At 37.2% G+C, this 15,013-nt stretch overlaps 1 protein-coding gene across 22 annotated transcripts in view; it reads left to right on the forward strand.

Annotated features, from left to right (window-relative positions):
- The window catches only part of Slmap (sarcolemma associated protein), a 123,434-nt gene that overhangs the window by 42,440 nt on the left and 65,981 nt on the right, over positions 1-15,013 (forward strand). For all 22 annotated transcript variants that reach the window (XM_027389634.2, XM_027389633.2, XM_035453390.1 and 19 more), the window contains exon 2: positions 3,876-4,023. In XM_027389634.2, the coding sequence (XP_027245435.1) occupies positions 3,876-4,023 (148 nt within the window). The remainder of the gene's footprint in view (positions 1-3,875; positions 4,024-15,013) is intronic.

Consider the following 15,013-nt stretch of genomic DNA (forward strand, 5'->3'; position numbering starts at 1 on the left):
ACATTATATATGGGCCATGCAGCTGTTTTCCCTGTTTTTGTTTTGAGGCCCTAAATGTTGTCCGTGTAGTTTTTGGATTTTGGCGTTGTCTTAGTCACTCTGATTTTAGGTGATGATTGAGGTAGATTAAAAATGTGTTTTTGCAATATCTGCAGTCTACACATAATTCTTTGTGTAGTCCCACTTATGTGGTGCTGGGGCTGTTGCTGTTGGTTAATAAAGCACTGGGAGGGTGCATGTGGAAGATCAGAAGTTCAAGCTCACTGTCTGCTGGTAGCAAGTTTGAGGCCAGCCTGGGGTACAGGAGAGCTTGTATTGAGGAATAAACAAATAAATTTTTTTCTATATGGAGTTAGAATTTGTGGTTGTCTGTGGTATGGTGTGTGTGTGTGTGTGTGTGTGAGAGAGAGAGAGAGAGAGAGAGAGAGAGAGAGAGAGATAATATATCATATCACATACACACAATGCTTGTGTTTTGCTTGGAAACTTCAGCTCTTTTTGGTATTTGGGTATTTGCAAAGCTTTTCAACATTGAAAAGGTTACGAAGAAGCAATGTATCATTATAGTAGGAATGAAAATACTTTCAGGTTCTAAATATTTCACATTAAAAGTAACATACAATGTATGTACTTACAGAAGCAATTTATATTAGGAACTTTGTGAAGTCAGATAATATATTTTGTACAGTGCTGTGACTGTGCATTAGTCAGCAAGAAATTAGGGAAAGTCATTGTTGGTACAGAAAACCTTTCAGTTAGGAACTACCATCAATTCATGATCTTAGGGAGCATAAAGCTCACTTGGAAAAGCAAGTCAATTAACTAATTGATGAATTAATGCATGAGAGCAATGAAAGTACCCTTGTTGAACTTTGGTCTTCAAGCCACAGAGGTTTTTTTTTTTTTTTTTTTTTTTTCCTTTAAAAAATTTAAAAACTCTATACATCAAAGTAATGTCTAGTTAGAACTGCTAGGGTGTTCATTATGGTGCTGAGAAAAAGGATGAATAAATCTGCTAGTGCCTTAATTAAAAATTTCAAGTATGATCAAAACTGTTTTATTTGAAAGTGGAAAAAAGCATAAAGAAGAATATTTCTGGTTTGACAGGACCAACTGGCATACCTGCTTTCTGTGAAAGAATTCAGGAGCTGTAAGCGTAGTTTCTTCCAGTCCTTGCAAATAAGTTGACATCTTTAGTTAACTTAACCTAAGAGTAAATACAGTGATTTCTATACAGTGTAGACCTAATAATGACAAGTTATTTTTAATTATATATAGAATCTATATGTGAGAAGATGAGCCATAATACATCTATATAGATTTTAATTTGCTTTTTAATAGTGTTAATAAGTGGTACTGAACCTTGTTCCATATACTTTTTATTTTTTCTTTTACTTTTCATATTGAAAAACAAAACCCAAAAACAAAATACTGTGACTAGAGCAATGATTTGGAGCATGTGTTCCTTTTGCAAAGGACCCAGAAATGATTTCCAGCACCCATATGCTAACTCACAGGCACCCCTAGTTCCAGGGAGTTGGACACACTCTGTGATCTCTGAGTTGGACACACTCTGTGATCTCTGTGGGCATCAGGCATGCACAGAGTGCACATATATACATGTAGGCAAAAACACTCATACATATTTAAATAAAATAAATCTAAAATATTTTTAAAAATAGAATTGCAGTCCTGTAAATTGGCTTAACTGGCAAACAGGTCACTATTTGAAGTTTGAAAGTGACTATAAATTTTGTGTTATCTATTTGTGACTTTCCAGACATAAATAATGAAAAGGTAAACTAGAATCCACTTATTGCCATATTTCCTAAGGATATATTAAAAGTCCCCTCCTCCATTTCTTTATACAGTAGGTTTTAATGCTAAGAAGGATTTTGTGAATAAATATTCTTTCTTGACAGCATTGCCAGTCCTTGTCTTCCTGGCATGAAATGTTAATGGATTTGCAAAATATCAACAGAATTTTATAAATGACCAATGTTCTGGATGTTTTTGTATGTCAGCTTGATACGACCTAAAGTCATCAAGAGACCAAAGAGCCTCAGTTGAGGAGATGCCTCCATGAGATCCAGCTGTTAGGCATTTTTTTAATTAGTGATTGATGAGGGAGGGCTCAGCCCATGGTGACTAGTGTCATCCCTGGGCTGGTGGTCCTCGGTTCTATAAGAAAGCAGGCTGAACAAGCCATGGGTAGCAAGCCAGTCAGCAGCACTCCTCCAAGGCCTCTGCATCATTTTCTGCCCCCAAGTTCCTGCCCTGTTTGAGTTCCTGTCCTAATTTTTTTCAGCCAGTGATGAACAGCAATGTGGAAGTGTAAGCCAAATACCCCCTCCCCCAACTTGCTTTTTGGTCATGGTGTTTTGTTGCAGCAATAGAAACCCAAAGACAATCTGTAATTAACTCTAGACATAGTCCGAAGTTTTAAGCATAATACGTCATTTATAGGTAGTGTTGTAGCCTTTAAATTGTCACCTTGGAATAAATTAAATGTCAATTTTACATTTTTAGCAAATTATTAGCTTTTGATTTGACTGATCTTGTAAGTGCTTGTGGGATGAATTAAGGATAATAAAACATGAAAGTCATTGTGAAGTAATGGGGAAAATATTCTTTTGATTATATTATTTGAATCCTTGTTTGCCTGTTACCTCTGTAACCTTTGGAGGATAATTTAACTTGTTTAACTATCATATTTCTTGCTTATATATCAATCTATTAATATCTGTATCATAGACTTTTTCTTTTTACTCTAGGGTTAAGGTCTCATTTTATTTCTCTGCTTGGCCTTGAGCTATTATGGTAGCTCAGTCTGGTATTAAATTCAGACTCCCGAGTGCTGGGATTACAGGTATGAGCTACTATTCCAGAATTAAAATTCACATTTTAAAATGTATAGCTTAGTACATTCATGGTGTTGTGCAACCATCACCTTTATTATATATTTTCCCCATTATTCTTAAAAGAAACTGTATTATTCAATCACCTGGCCACCTTAATTCCTTGTAACCATTGATATACTTTTGTTTTTATGTATTTAAACATTTGCTATGTTTTCTGTACTTGGACTGGTATAATATATGGTCTTTGGGGACTTGTGGTGAGGACTACACTTGCTGCTTTTCCCATGACACCTTCTCTGCTGTGCTGCTGGAGATTAAATCCAGGGCGTGCATGCTTGACAAGGACTCTGTCACTGAACTGCACCTCCCATCCATATCTTTCTTTTTCCTTTTCTTTTGAGATAGGGTTTTCCATCCTTGATGTCATAATCCTCCTGCCTTAGTCTCCTGAATGCTGAGATTATAGGCATATGCTATCATACTCATCCCACTATCTTTTTTTACTTTGTGTTGTGTTCTGTAGGCTCATCATATAAAGGTATATATGATTACTGCTTTATTCTTTTGTATTGCCAAATAGCCTGGTGTGTAGATATGCTGCATTTGTTTATCTATTCAATTGATAAGACATTTCAGTTGTTTCTGTTTTTGATTATGAATAATGCTATTATGAATGTTTGGATTCAAATTTTGTGAAGACTTATGTTTTCCACTATTTTGGATAAATACCAAGGAGTTTTAGAATTGTTGGGTTGTACTCTAACTTTATGTTTAACACTTTGAGGACATAACACAAGCTGTTTTATAAAGTGTTTCCACTATATGTCTAGTTAAATTTTAAACTATCCAGTTTTAAGTTTTTATTTTCATGTATGCTGAACACTAACTGAAATGAGTGGTTTTAGTTGATAGGGGTAAAGTCCTCTTGAAGTAGTTTGCAAAGCTAATGGTACTTTTTAAAAAGTAGGTTTGCTGTTATTACTGTTAACCCTTTGCTTTTTCTTTTCTTTTCAGTTTTATCTCCAAGACACTAAAAGTAGTAATGGTACCTTTATAAATAGCCAGAGATTGAGTCGAGGCTCTGAAGAAAGTCCACCATGTGAAATTCTTTCTGGTGACATTATCCAGTTTGGGGTAGATGTAACAGAGAATACTCGGAAAGGTATGAGTATGGATCAGTTTTCCTGTTATTTGTCTTTATAAATTTAAAAATATTTATTAGCATTATAAAACATTACATGTTTGTAAAATCTACTTAAATATGCAAATACGAAGCAAAATTTTAATTTACCTACTTCTATTTGTTTTTCTAAAATTATAAATTATAAAATGTTAATTAGTAATGAAGACTTTTCATTATGTTATAAAAACACAGGGAGCTAGTGTGTCAGGAAGCACTTGGCTGTAGTGACATTACACCCTAGCTAAAATGAACTTAAAACATGGGGATGCTGTTTAACATCAATAGCAAGATTTACTGAGACTTAATGATCAGTCTGGACATGGACAGTTTGTTTAGTTGACTTAATTATATAATGGAACTCAGTCATAAAAGCAGAAGGGAAATTGGCTAGAGGGGTATAGGATGGATAATGGGTAAATTTAATCTAAATGCAGCAATTGATATACTTCTGTGCATACACATATGCATATGTGTAAGAAAGATATAGTTAAGCTTGTTATTTTATATCCCAACTAAAGAAAACTATAAAAAATAATGTAAATGTCAAATGTTTTATAATGAATCTAAATAATTGTGACTTTAAGGTCTTTACTATCTTTTTTTTCTACTATCTTTAACATATTGTTTTCTCAATGCTTTTGCTTATCTCCTGGCCAGAGGGTTATAACTGCATTCCTAGGTATCATTTTTCTCATACCAGTACACCATGCAAAAAAGATAATGTGGGGATAAAATGCTCTCTTAGTGTCCCTTTTTGTGTGGAAAAGTCAATCTTACAGAAAGTGCTCCAAGCTAGTATTTCCTTATGAATCGATTCCCCATGAATCGATCACATAATAGTTATCTACAGTACCAAAGAAACCCAATAATTGACAGAAAAGAGAACAAAGAGATATAGATCAGTTATGATTGGAGTTGAGTATGCATTGTTATCCCCTATGAAATCAGAATTGTGTCAGCAAGAATGAAGAGAAAAGACCACAGGAGCAGGTCGTAGAACTGAATGCAAGAATAAGGTTTCCTGTGCTACAGTCTCCGAAACTGCAAGTTCTCTAGCTAAATAATGCCAGTTGCTCTTTTTTTTTTTTTTTTGGAATTAAATTTTTTAATTGGCCTACTTAGAGGTGGTCTTTCAGAAATATCTTCCTTTTTTTTTTTTTTTCTTTTTAAGCTTGTCTCATAATAGTAAGTGGTACGCATCAACTGTGGTTATTGACTGAAACCAGTTGCTCTTTAAAATTATTTTATTTTACAATTCTGAAGCTTCTTGGCTCTAACTAGTGCATTGTTTACTCTTTAGTTACAAATTCTTCTGGCTAACTCATAAAGTTAAACCCCTCCTAGTACAAAATCAAAAGAGGGCAGTTATATTTTAATTCAGACCATGGAACAATAGCTTGGCAAGTTTCTCCTGTTTTTCTGAGCATGGTCTGATCATTAGACTCTGATATTTTGCACAATACAATACACTTGGTGGTGATGCTGACTGTCATGTTTTGTGTGCCTCTCTCTGTGTAAACCTGTATTACTGTTAAAATGGTAGTCTTTTTTTTTTTTTTTTTTTTTTCCCCCGAGACAGGGCTTCTCTATGTAGCTTTAGAGCCTATCCTGGCACTCACTCTGGATACCAGGCTGGCCTTGAACTCACAGAGATCCGCCTGCTTCTGCCTCCCGAGTGCTGGGATTAAAGGCATGCGCCAATGCCCGGCCAAATGGTAGTCTTATTTTTGTTAGTTTTTTTTTCTTCCTCTGTAAGTTGTGTTTGGTATTTGAGTTTGGGTAGGGCCAACTTTGTAGGAATTTCCATTTACAGTTGTAAAGGTTGAATTTTGATGTGAAGTGTTGACTACTCCTTAGTAAGAGAACTCAGATGGTATGATGATAATGAGAAGAGCAGCACTGGGCAACTCTCTCTTTGCTGCTATTGTAGCATACTTAGACTCAAGGACGTGGAGCCCCACATGTAAGTAAGCAATAGAGATGGACTTTGACTACATTGGATTTCCTTCAAGGAATTTCTACTTAATGATTTAGGGTTCTCCAATAGAATTATTAGGCACTGATTGATAAAAGAATATGGCTATCAGTTTTAGGAAATGGCCTAGTTAAGTTAAGCTATGCCTAGCAAAGCCCTCAATATGCTGGCATCTATGCAGATTTATGGGGAGTTGATTACAGACTGCAGCTTGCAGACCATTCTGGATTCCTTCACACTCTTCCCCATCTATTTCTGAAGGAGATTTAGGATAATTATTAGTACAGTATTATTTCTGCAATATTAGGTTTCTGCAAACTTCTTTGAATGTTTATCTTTTGACATTTATTGTTTCACAAAGTTTAATTTGTAGGCCCTTGAGATACAGGTATTACCTGTTCAAGCTTATGCTAGGAAAAAGTATAGTTTTTTTTTTTAATGATAAACAATAGTATCATGAGTTTTATAACACTTGAAGAATCTCAAATATACAGTACTACTGGATAGCTCTAAGTAGAAGAAGTCATGAGGATTTTCAAACTGTATTAGAAAGGAGAGGCCACTTATACATTGTGATAAGTCCTTTAGTCAGACAACATTTACTGGGGCCTGGCATTCAGAAGGCCTTGAACTATACATTCTCCTTTTAAAAAATTACATATATGTGTCTGTTTGCCACCTGTATGCAGGTGCCTGTGGAGGCCAGAAGATGTAGGACCTTTGGAGCTAGAGCTGTAGATGGTTGTGAGCTGCCCAACATAGGTGCTGGGACTAGCGCTTAGGTCCTCTGAAGAGCAGCAAGTGCTCTTGGTTGCTGAGCCATCTCACAGTCCCCATTCTTTACTACTTCTTTCTCTTCTTCCTCTTTTCTTCAGTGGGATCTCATGTAGCTGTGGCTAGCCTGGAACTTCCTATGTAAAACAGACTGGTCTTGAACTTGTAAGAGACCTACATGCCTCTGCTTCTGCCTCTTGTCCCCAGCCTATTCTAGCTGTCTTCCTTATTTGTGCTTTCTTTTTAATTCCTAACATTATTTTGACCTTTTCTTCCATTTCTAGCTTTCTAATCTTGTTTAGTTTGTTCATGCATACATACACATTATACATGCATCCTTCTCTGTCCATGCTTACTGCAAATTCCCATTTTTTTTTTTTATTTCTTACGACACCGGTGATCCCTCCTTTTTATTTATATATATCTTTTTGTTTTGTTTTGTTTTGTTTTTGTTTTTCGAGACAGGGTGCCTCTGTGGCTTTAGAGGTTGTCCTGGAACTTTGCTGTGTAGACCAGGCTGGCCTTGAACTCACAGAGATCTGCCTGCCTCTGCCTCCGAAGTGCTGGGATTAAAGGTGTGTGCCTCCAACGCCTGGCTTATTTATATCTTTTTATTTAAATGTCTGGCTTGTTTCCTCATTTAGATCTTCTTAAGGGCAGGACCTAGTCAAAATCATTGTTTTCAACATTATTTTCGGCAATGCTCCTTTGTAGCCAGCAATTTCTCAGTGAATATTTATTGATCAAATAGGTAAACCAAGAGAGCCATCACATTTCATGGCCAACAAAAAGAATAAGCCAATAGTAATATTACTCATAGTGTGCTGAGAGAAATAGGAAAATGTAGTCTGTATAATGAGAAAAATAACTTTACCAACTAGGTAGAAATTAGACTTGTTGGAGAAACAGCAGATGCTGAGTCTAGGTCAGTGAATATACACATTGAGACTGGAAGGTTTTTGTCATATCAGTAATTTGTCTAATTTGCTAGCCTCCCATTAAAAGGACTTCTAGGAATAAACATGAGTGAGTCTCTACTGTGAAAGACAGGCATTTTGAACATCAAATTATAACAGCATTGGATTGAAGTATGTTAAATATGTTCAAGTTGATGAGCTTGCATTAAAACTAATTAAAACTAACTAAAACTTACACTGTCTTGTAAGAAGTATAACTTGGTAGGGAAAGTAGTTCATTGGTAGAATGCTTGTGGGTGTGTATGTAATCCTAATTTAATCTCCACTACTTGGGGGGGAAAAAAAAACAAAGAAAACAACCACCACAGCAAACCTCAATTATACCTGAGGTTAAAAAAGAAAGTAGTTGAACTGTCTTGAGAGTTGGTTTAATATTAAGAGTGTGTTTTGCTCCTTTTTAAATTTTTTAATTTAAATTAAAAACAATCTTATTTTACATGCCAATCCCAGTTCCCTCTCCCTCCTGGCCTCCCATGTCCCCCACTAACCCCCCTATCCCACTCTGCTTCCACACCCCAGGGAGGGTGAGGCCTCCCATGGGGTATTGTCAAAGTCTGACACATCATTTGGGGCAGGGCCTAGGCCCTCCCCCATGTATCTAGACTGAGAGAGTATTCCTCCATAGAGAATGAATGGGCTTTCCAAGTTTGTGCACTAGAGATAAATACTGGTTACATGGCTAGAGGTCCCATAGACTGCCTTGGCCTCTCAACTGACACCCATGTTTAGGGGGCCTGGTTCGGTCTTATGCTAGTTCCCCAGATTGTCTTATGCTATGTTCGGTCTTATGCTAGTGTCAGATTGGGGTCTGTGAGCTCCCACTTGCTCAGGTCAGCTGTTTCTGTGGGTTTTCCCAGCATGGTCTTGACCACTTTGCTCATCACTCCTCCCTCTCTACAACTTGATTCCAGGAGTTCAGCTTGGTGCTTAGCTGTGGATCTCTGCTTCTGCTTCCATCAGCTACTGGGTGAAGGCTCTAGAAGGGCATTTAAGGTAGTCATCAGTCTCATTATAGGGGAAAGGCATTTAAGGTAGCCTCTCCACTATTGCTTAGATTCTTAGTTGGGGTCATCCTTGTGAATTCCTGGACATTTCCCTAGTGCCAGATTTCTCTTTAACCCTATGATGGCTCCCTCTATTAACATATCTCTTTTCTTGCTCTCTTTCTCTATTCTTCCCTTGACTTGATCTTCTGAACTCTCATGTTCTCCTCCTCCCTGCTCTTCCTCCTACTTCCCTCCTTCCCTCCCTCTTTATTCCCACTTTGTTCAGGAGATCTTTTCCCCTCCCCCTTCTCCAGATGTTGATGTATGTCTCTCTTAGGGTCCTCCTTGCTTCTCTAGGGTTGTTTTGTAGGCTGGTTATCCTTTGTTCTATGTCTAATATCCACTTATGAGTGAGTACATAGCATGTTTTTCTTTCTGGGTCTGGGCTACCTCATTCACTATGGTTTCTTCTAGTTCCATCCCTTTGCCTGCAAATTTCAGGATTTCATTATTTTTTCCCCTGAGTAGTACTCCATTGTGTAAATTTACCACATTTTCTTTATCCACCTTCAGGTGAGGGCATCTGGGTTGCTTCCAGGTTCTGGCTATTACAAATGATGCTAGTATGAACATAGTTGAACAGATGTCCTTGTTGTATGAATGTGCATCTTTTGGGTATATGCTTAAGAGTGGAATTGCTGGATCTTGAGGTAGACTGATTTACAAAGTGGCTGTACAAGTTTGCACTCCCACCTGTAATGATAAGTCTTTCTGCCAAGCCGCCCGAGCCCCACCGTCAAGTGGGAGCCCAAAATAACACAGAGAGACTTATATTAGGTACAATGCTGTTGGCTAATGACTAGGATTTCTACCTGCTAGCTCAGTCTTTTAATTATTAACCATAATTACTAGTCTATATTTTTATAAGAGCTTATCTTATTGAGGATGCTGACCGTATGTGCCCTCTTTTGTCAGTGGTCACATGGTGACTACAGAGAAGAGAGGAAGAGGAAGAGCAATTTCCTTCTTGTCCCTGCTTATATTCTGAGTCTGCCTGCTATGTCACTTCCTGCCTAGATCACAAGACTTCTCCTTACTACATTTCCCAGAATCCTATTCTACTCCTAGTTCCACCTATCTTGCTTCCCTATTGGCCAACAGTGTTTTATTCAACAACCAATAAGATAAACATACACAGAAGCACTTCCTCCATCACCTACCAGCAGTGAGGAGTGTTCCCCTTTCTCTACATCCTCTACAGCATAAACTGTCATTAATGTTTTTGATTTTAGCCATTCTGACAGGTGTAAGATGGTATCTCAGAGTTGTTTTCATTTGAATTCCCCTGATGCTTAAGGATGTTGAGGAATTTCTTAACGCCTTTCAGCCATTTTTGATTTCTCTATTGAGAATTGTCTATTTAGTTCTGTACTCCACTTTTTAATTGGATTATTTGATGTTTTGGTGACTAGCTTCTTGAATTCTTTGTATATTTTGGAAATCAGCCCCCTGTCAGATGTGGGGTTGGTGAAGATCATTTCCCATTCTGTGAGCTGCAGTTTTGTTTTGTTGACTGTGTCTTTTGCCTTACAGAAGCTTCTCAGTTTCAGGAGGTCCCATTTATTAATTGTCAATCTCAGTGTCTGTGCTACTGGTGTTGTGTTCAGGAAGCAGTCTCCTGTACCTATTCGTTCAAGAGTACTTCCCAGTTTCTCTTCTAAGAGGTTCAGATGGATGGATTTATGTTGAGGTCTTTGATCCCTTTGCACTTAAGTTTTTTTTCATGGAGATAGATCTGGATCTATCTGCAATCTTCTACATGTCAGCATCCAGTTATGCAAGCACATTTGTTGAAGATGCTTTCTTTTTTCCATTGTCTAATTTTAGCTTCTTTGTCAAAAACCAGGTGTTCATAGGTGTGTGGATTAATATCCAGGTCTTCAATTTGATTCCATTGGTCTACCTGTCTGTTTTTATGCCAATATCAAGCTGTTTTTATTACTATAGCTCTATAGTAGAGCTTAAAGTCAGGTATGGTGATGCCCCCGGAAGTTCCTTTGCTGTACAGGGTTGTTTTGGCTATCCTGGGTTTTTTGTTTTTTTCCATATAAAGTTGAGTATTAGTCTTTCAAGATCTATGAAGAATTGTGCTGGGATTTTGATGGGGTTGCATTGAATCTATAGATGGCTTTTGGTAAGATTGCCATTTTTACTATGTTGATCCTACCTATCCAAGAGCATGGGAGATCTTTCCATTTTCTGGTATCTTCTTTAATTTCTTTCTTTAAAGATGCCAAGTTCTTGTCATACAGGTCTTTCACTTGTTTAGTTAGTGTTACCCCAAGATATTTTATGTTGTTTGTGGCTATTGTAAAGGGTGATGTTTCTCTGATTTCTTTCTCAGCTTATGTATCTTCTATATATAGTAGGGCTACTGTTTTTTTTTTTTAATTTTTATTTTTTGTGTTAATCTTTTATCCTGCCCCTTTGCTGAAGGTGTTTATCAGCTGTAGGAGTTCCCTGGTAGAGTTTTTTGGGTTACTTATGTAAACTATCATATCATCTGTAAATAGTGAAAGTTTGACTTCTTCCTTTTCAGTTTATATTCCCTTGATCTCTTTTTGTTGTTTTATTGCTCTAGCTAGGACTTCAAGTACAATATTGAAGAGATATGGAAAGAGTGGACAAACTTGTCTTGTTTCTGATTTCAGCGGAATCACATTGAGTTTCCATTTAGTTTGATGTTGGCTGTTGGCTTGCTGTATATTGCCTTTATTATGTTTAGGTATGTTCCTGTTATCCCTGATCTCTCTAAGACCTTTATCATGAAGGGGTGTTGGATTTTGTTCAAGCATCTAGTGAGATGATCATGTGGTTTTTCTTTTTCAGTTGGTTTATATGGTGGATTATATTGATGAATTTTCTTGTGCTGAACCATCCCTGCATCTCTGGGATGAAACTTACTTGATCATGGTGGATGATTTTTCTGATGTGTTCTTAGATTCGATTTGCCAGTATTTTATTGAATACTTTTGCATCAATGTTCATGAGGAAGATTGGTCTGTAGTTCTCTTTCTTAGTTGTGTCTTTGTGTGGTTTGTGTTCTAGGGTAATTGTAGCCTCATAAAAAGAGTTTGGCAGTGGCCCTTCTGCTTCTATTGTGTGGAACAATTTGAGGAGTATTAGTATTAGCTCTTCTTTGAATTTCTGGTAGAATTCTGCACTGAAACCATCTGGTGCTGGGCCTTTTTTGGTTGGGAGACTTTTGATGACTGCTTCTATTTCATTAGGGGTTATAGGTCTATTTAAATTCCTTATCTGTTCTTGATTTAATTTTGCTATATGATATCTGCCCAGAAAATTGTTCATTTCCTTTAAATTTTCAAATTTTGTGGAGTACACGTTTTCAAAGTATGACTTGATGATTCTCTGGATTTCCTCAGTGTCTGTTGTTATGTCCCCTTTTTCATTTCTGATTTTGTTAATTTGTTAATTTTGTTTTCTCTCTGCCTTTTGGTTAGTTTGGATGAAGGTTTGTCTATCTTGTTGATTTTCTTAAAGAACCAACTCTTTGTTTTGTTTATTCTTTGTATTGTTTTGTTTCTACTTCATTGATTTCAGCCCTCGATTTGATTTTTCCTGGTATCTATTCAACCTGGGTAATTTGCTTCTTTTTGTTCTAGAGCTTTCAGGTGTGCTGTTAGTTCTCTAGTGTGACTATTCTCCGGTTTCTTCTTGTAGGCACTTAGTGCTATGAGCTTTCCTCTTAGCACTGCTTTCAAAATGTCTTATACGTTTGGGTGTGTTTGCCTTCATTGATTCTAGGAAGTCTTTAATTTCTTTCTTTATTTCTTCCTTGACCCAGGAATGATGCAATTGAGCATTGTTCAATTTCCATGAGTTTGAAGGCTTTGTACAATTTGTGTTGCTGTTGATGTCTAACTTTAAACAATGGTGATCTGATAAGATATAGAGGGTTATTCCAATATTTTGTATCTGTTTAGGTTTGCTATGTTGCCAAGTATGTTGTTGATTTTAGAGAAGGTTCCATTTGGGGCTGAGAAGAAGGTATATTCTTTTGTACTTGGATCTATAGATGTCTATTAAACCCAATTGGATCATCACCTCTTTATTTCTTTGTTAAGTTTGTGTCTGTTAGTCATCTCTAGTGATGAGAGTGGGGTGTTCAAGTCTCCCACTATAAGTCTGTGGGGTTTTATGTGTGATTTGAGTTTTAGTAAGGTTTCTTTTATGAATGTGGGTGCCTTTGTATTTGGGGCATAGATGTTTAGCATTAAGACTTCATCTTGATGGATTTTTTTTCTGAGATGAACATGAATTGCCCTTTTCATCTCTTTTGATTAATTGTAGTTTGAAGTCTAACTTGTTAGATATTAAGATTGCTACACCAGCTTGTTTCAAAGTCCATTTGATTGGAAAATCTTTACCCAACCCTTTATTCTGAGGTAGCATCTGTCTTTGAAGTTGAAGTATGTTTCTTGTATGCAGCAGAAGGGTGGATTCTGTCTTATCCATTCTGTTAGCCTGTGTCTTTTTATAGGCAAGTTAAGACCTTAAGGGATATTAATGACCATTGATTATTGATTCTTGTTTGTTTTGGATTTGTTGTTGTTGGTATCGTGTGTGGACCCCCCCCCTTGACTTTTGGCAAAGTGGGATTATCTATTGCCTGTGTTTTTGTGAGTATTGCTAATTTCCTTGGGTTGGAGTTTTTTTTTTTTTTTTTTCCAGTACTTTGTGTAGGGCTGGACTTGTAGGTATGTATTGTTTAAATCTGGTTTTGTCATGGAATATCCTGTTTTCCCCAACTATAGTGATTGAAAGCTTTGCTGGGTTTAGTAGTTTGGGTTGTCATCCATGGTCTCTCATTGTTGGTAGAACATCTATCCAGGACCTTCTGCCTTTCAGTGTTTCCATTGAGAAGTCAGATGTAATTCTGATAGGTTTGCCTTTATATATTACTTGGCCTTTTTTCTTCACTGCTCTTAATATTCTTTATTCTGTATGTGGGTTGTTTTGATTATTATGTGGCAAAGGGACTTTTTTTTTCTGTCGTCCAGTCTATTTTGTGTTCTATAAGCTTGTACTTTCATAGGCATGTCTTTCTTTACATTGGGAAAGTTTTCTTCTATGATTTTGTTGAACATGTTTTCTGCACCTTTGAACTGGGTTTCTTTACCTTCTTCTAAACCTATTATTATTATTATTATTATTATTATTATTATTATTATTATTATTATTATTTTGGTTTTTCTGTGTAGCTTTGGAGCCTATCCTAGCACTGGCTCTGGAGACCAGGCTGGCCTCAAACTCACAGAGATCTGCCTATCTCTGCCTCCTGAGTGCTGGGATTAAAGGCGTGCACCACCAATGCCTGGCTATACCTATTATTTTTATGTTCCATCTTTTCATGGTGTCCCATATTTCCTGGATAATTTGTGTTAGGAATTTGATGGACTTAAGATTTTCTTTGACTGATGAATCTATTTCCTCTAGTGTATCTTCAACACCTGAGATTCTCTCCTCCATGTCTTGTATTCTGTTGGTTATGCTTGCATTTGTAGTTCCTGATCATTTACCCAGCTTTTCTGTTTCCAGCATTCCCTCAGTCTGTGTTTTCTTTATTGTGTCTATTTCAGCTTTCAAGGCTTTTGAACTGTGTTAATTGTTTCCTTCACCTGTTTGATCGTTTTTTTTCTTGGCTTTCCCTGCTTTCTTTAAGAGATTTGTTTATTTCTTGCATTTTTTCGCTTGTCTTTTCCTCCATTTCTTGCATTTTTTGTTTGCTTTTTCTTCCATTTCCTTAAGGGAGTTTCTCATTTTCTCTTTGAGGCTCTATCATCTTCATAAAGTTGTTTTTAAGGTCATTTTCTCCTACTTCATTTACGTTGGGATGTTCAGGGCTTGCTGCTGTAGAATCCCTAGACGCTGGTGGTGTCATATTATTCTTTCTTTTGTTGGATGTGTTATTATACTGTCATCTTCCCATCCCTTGTTCCCATGGGTGCATGTGGGATCTCTCCCTCTCCTGGTGGGTAAGGCCGTCTACCGGTGGGTGCAAGCAGGTCCAAGACTACAATGGCTGCAGTCGCTGGATGTTTTGGTCTGCCCCCATGTCTCTGGGGCATTCGGTGTGTGGGATGGGACTACTATACAGTCCCTGGGTCAGGAGACTCCAAGGAGTGGGAGTGGAAGGTGGGCTGGAGAATGCCCCACATTCACCTCTCCCGGTGGGT

The sequence above is a fragment of the Cricetulus griseus genome (assembly GCF_003668045.3).
Source record: "Cricetulus griseus strain 17A/GY chromosome 1 unlocalized genomic scaffold, alternate assembly CriGri-PICRH-1.0 chr1_1, whole genome shotgun sequence".
NCBI classification, from domain to species: domain Eukaryota; kingdom Metazoa; phylum Chordata; class Mammalia; order Rodentia; family Cricetidae; genus Cricetulus; species Cricetulus griseus.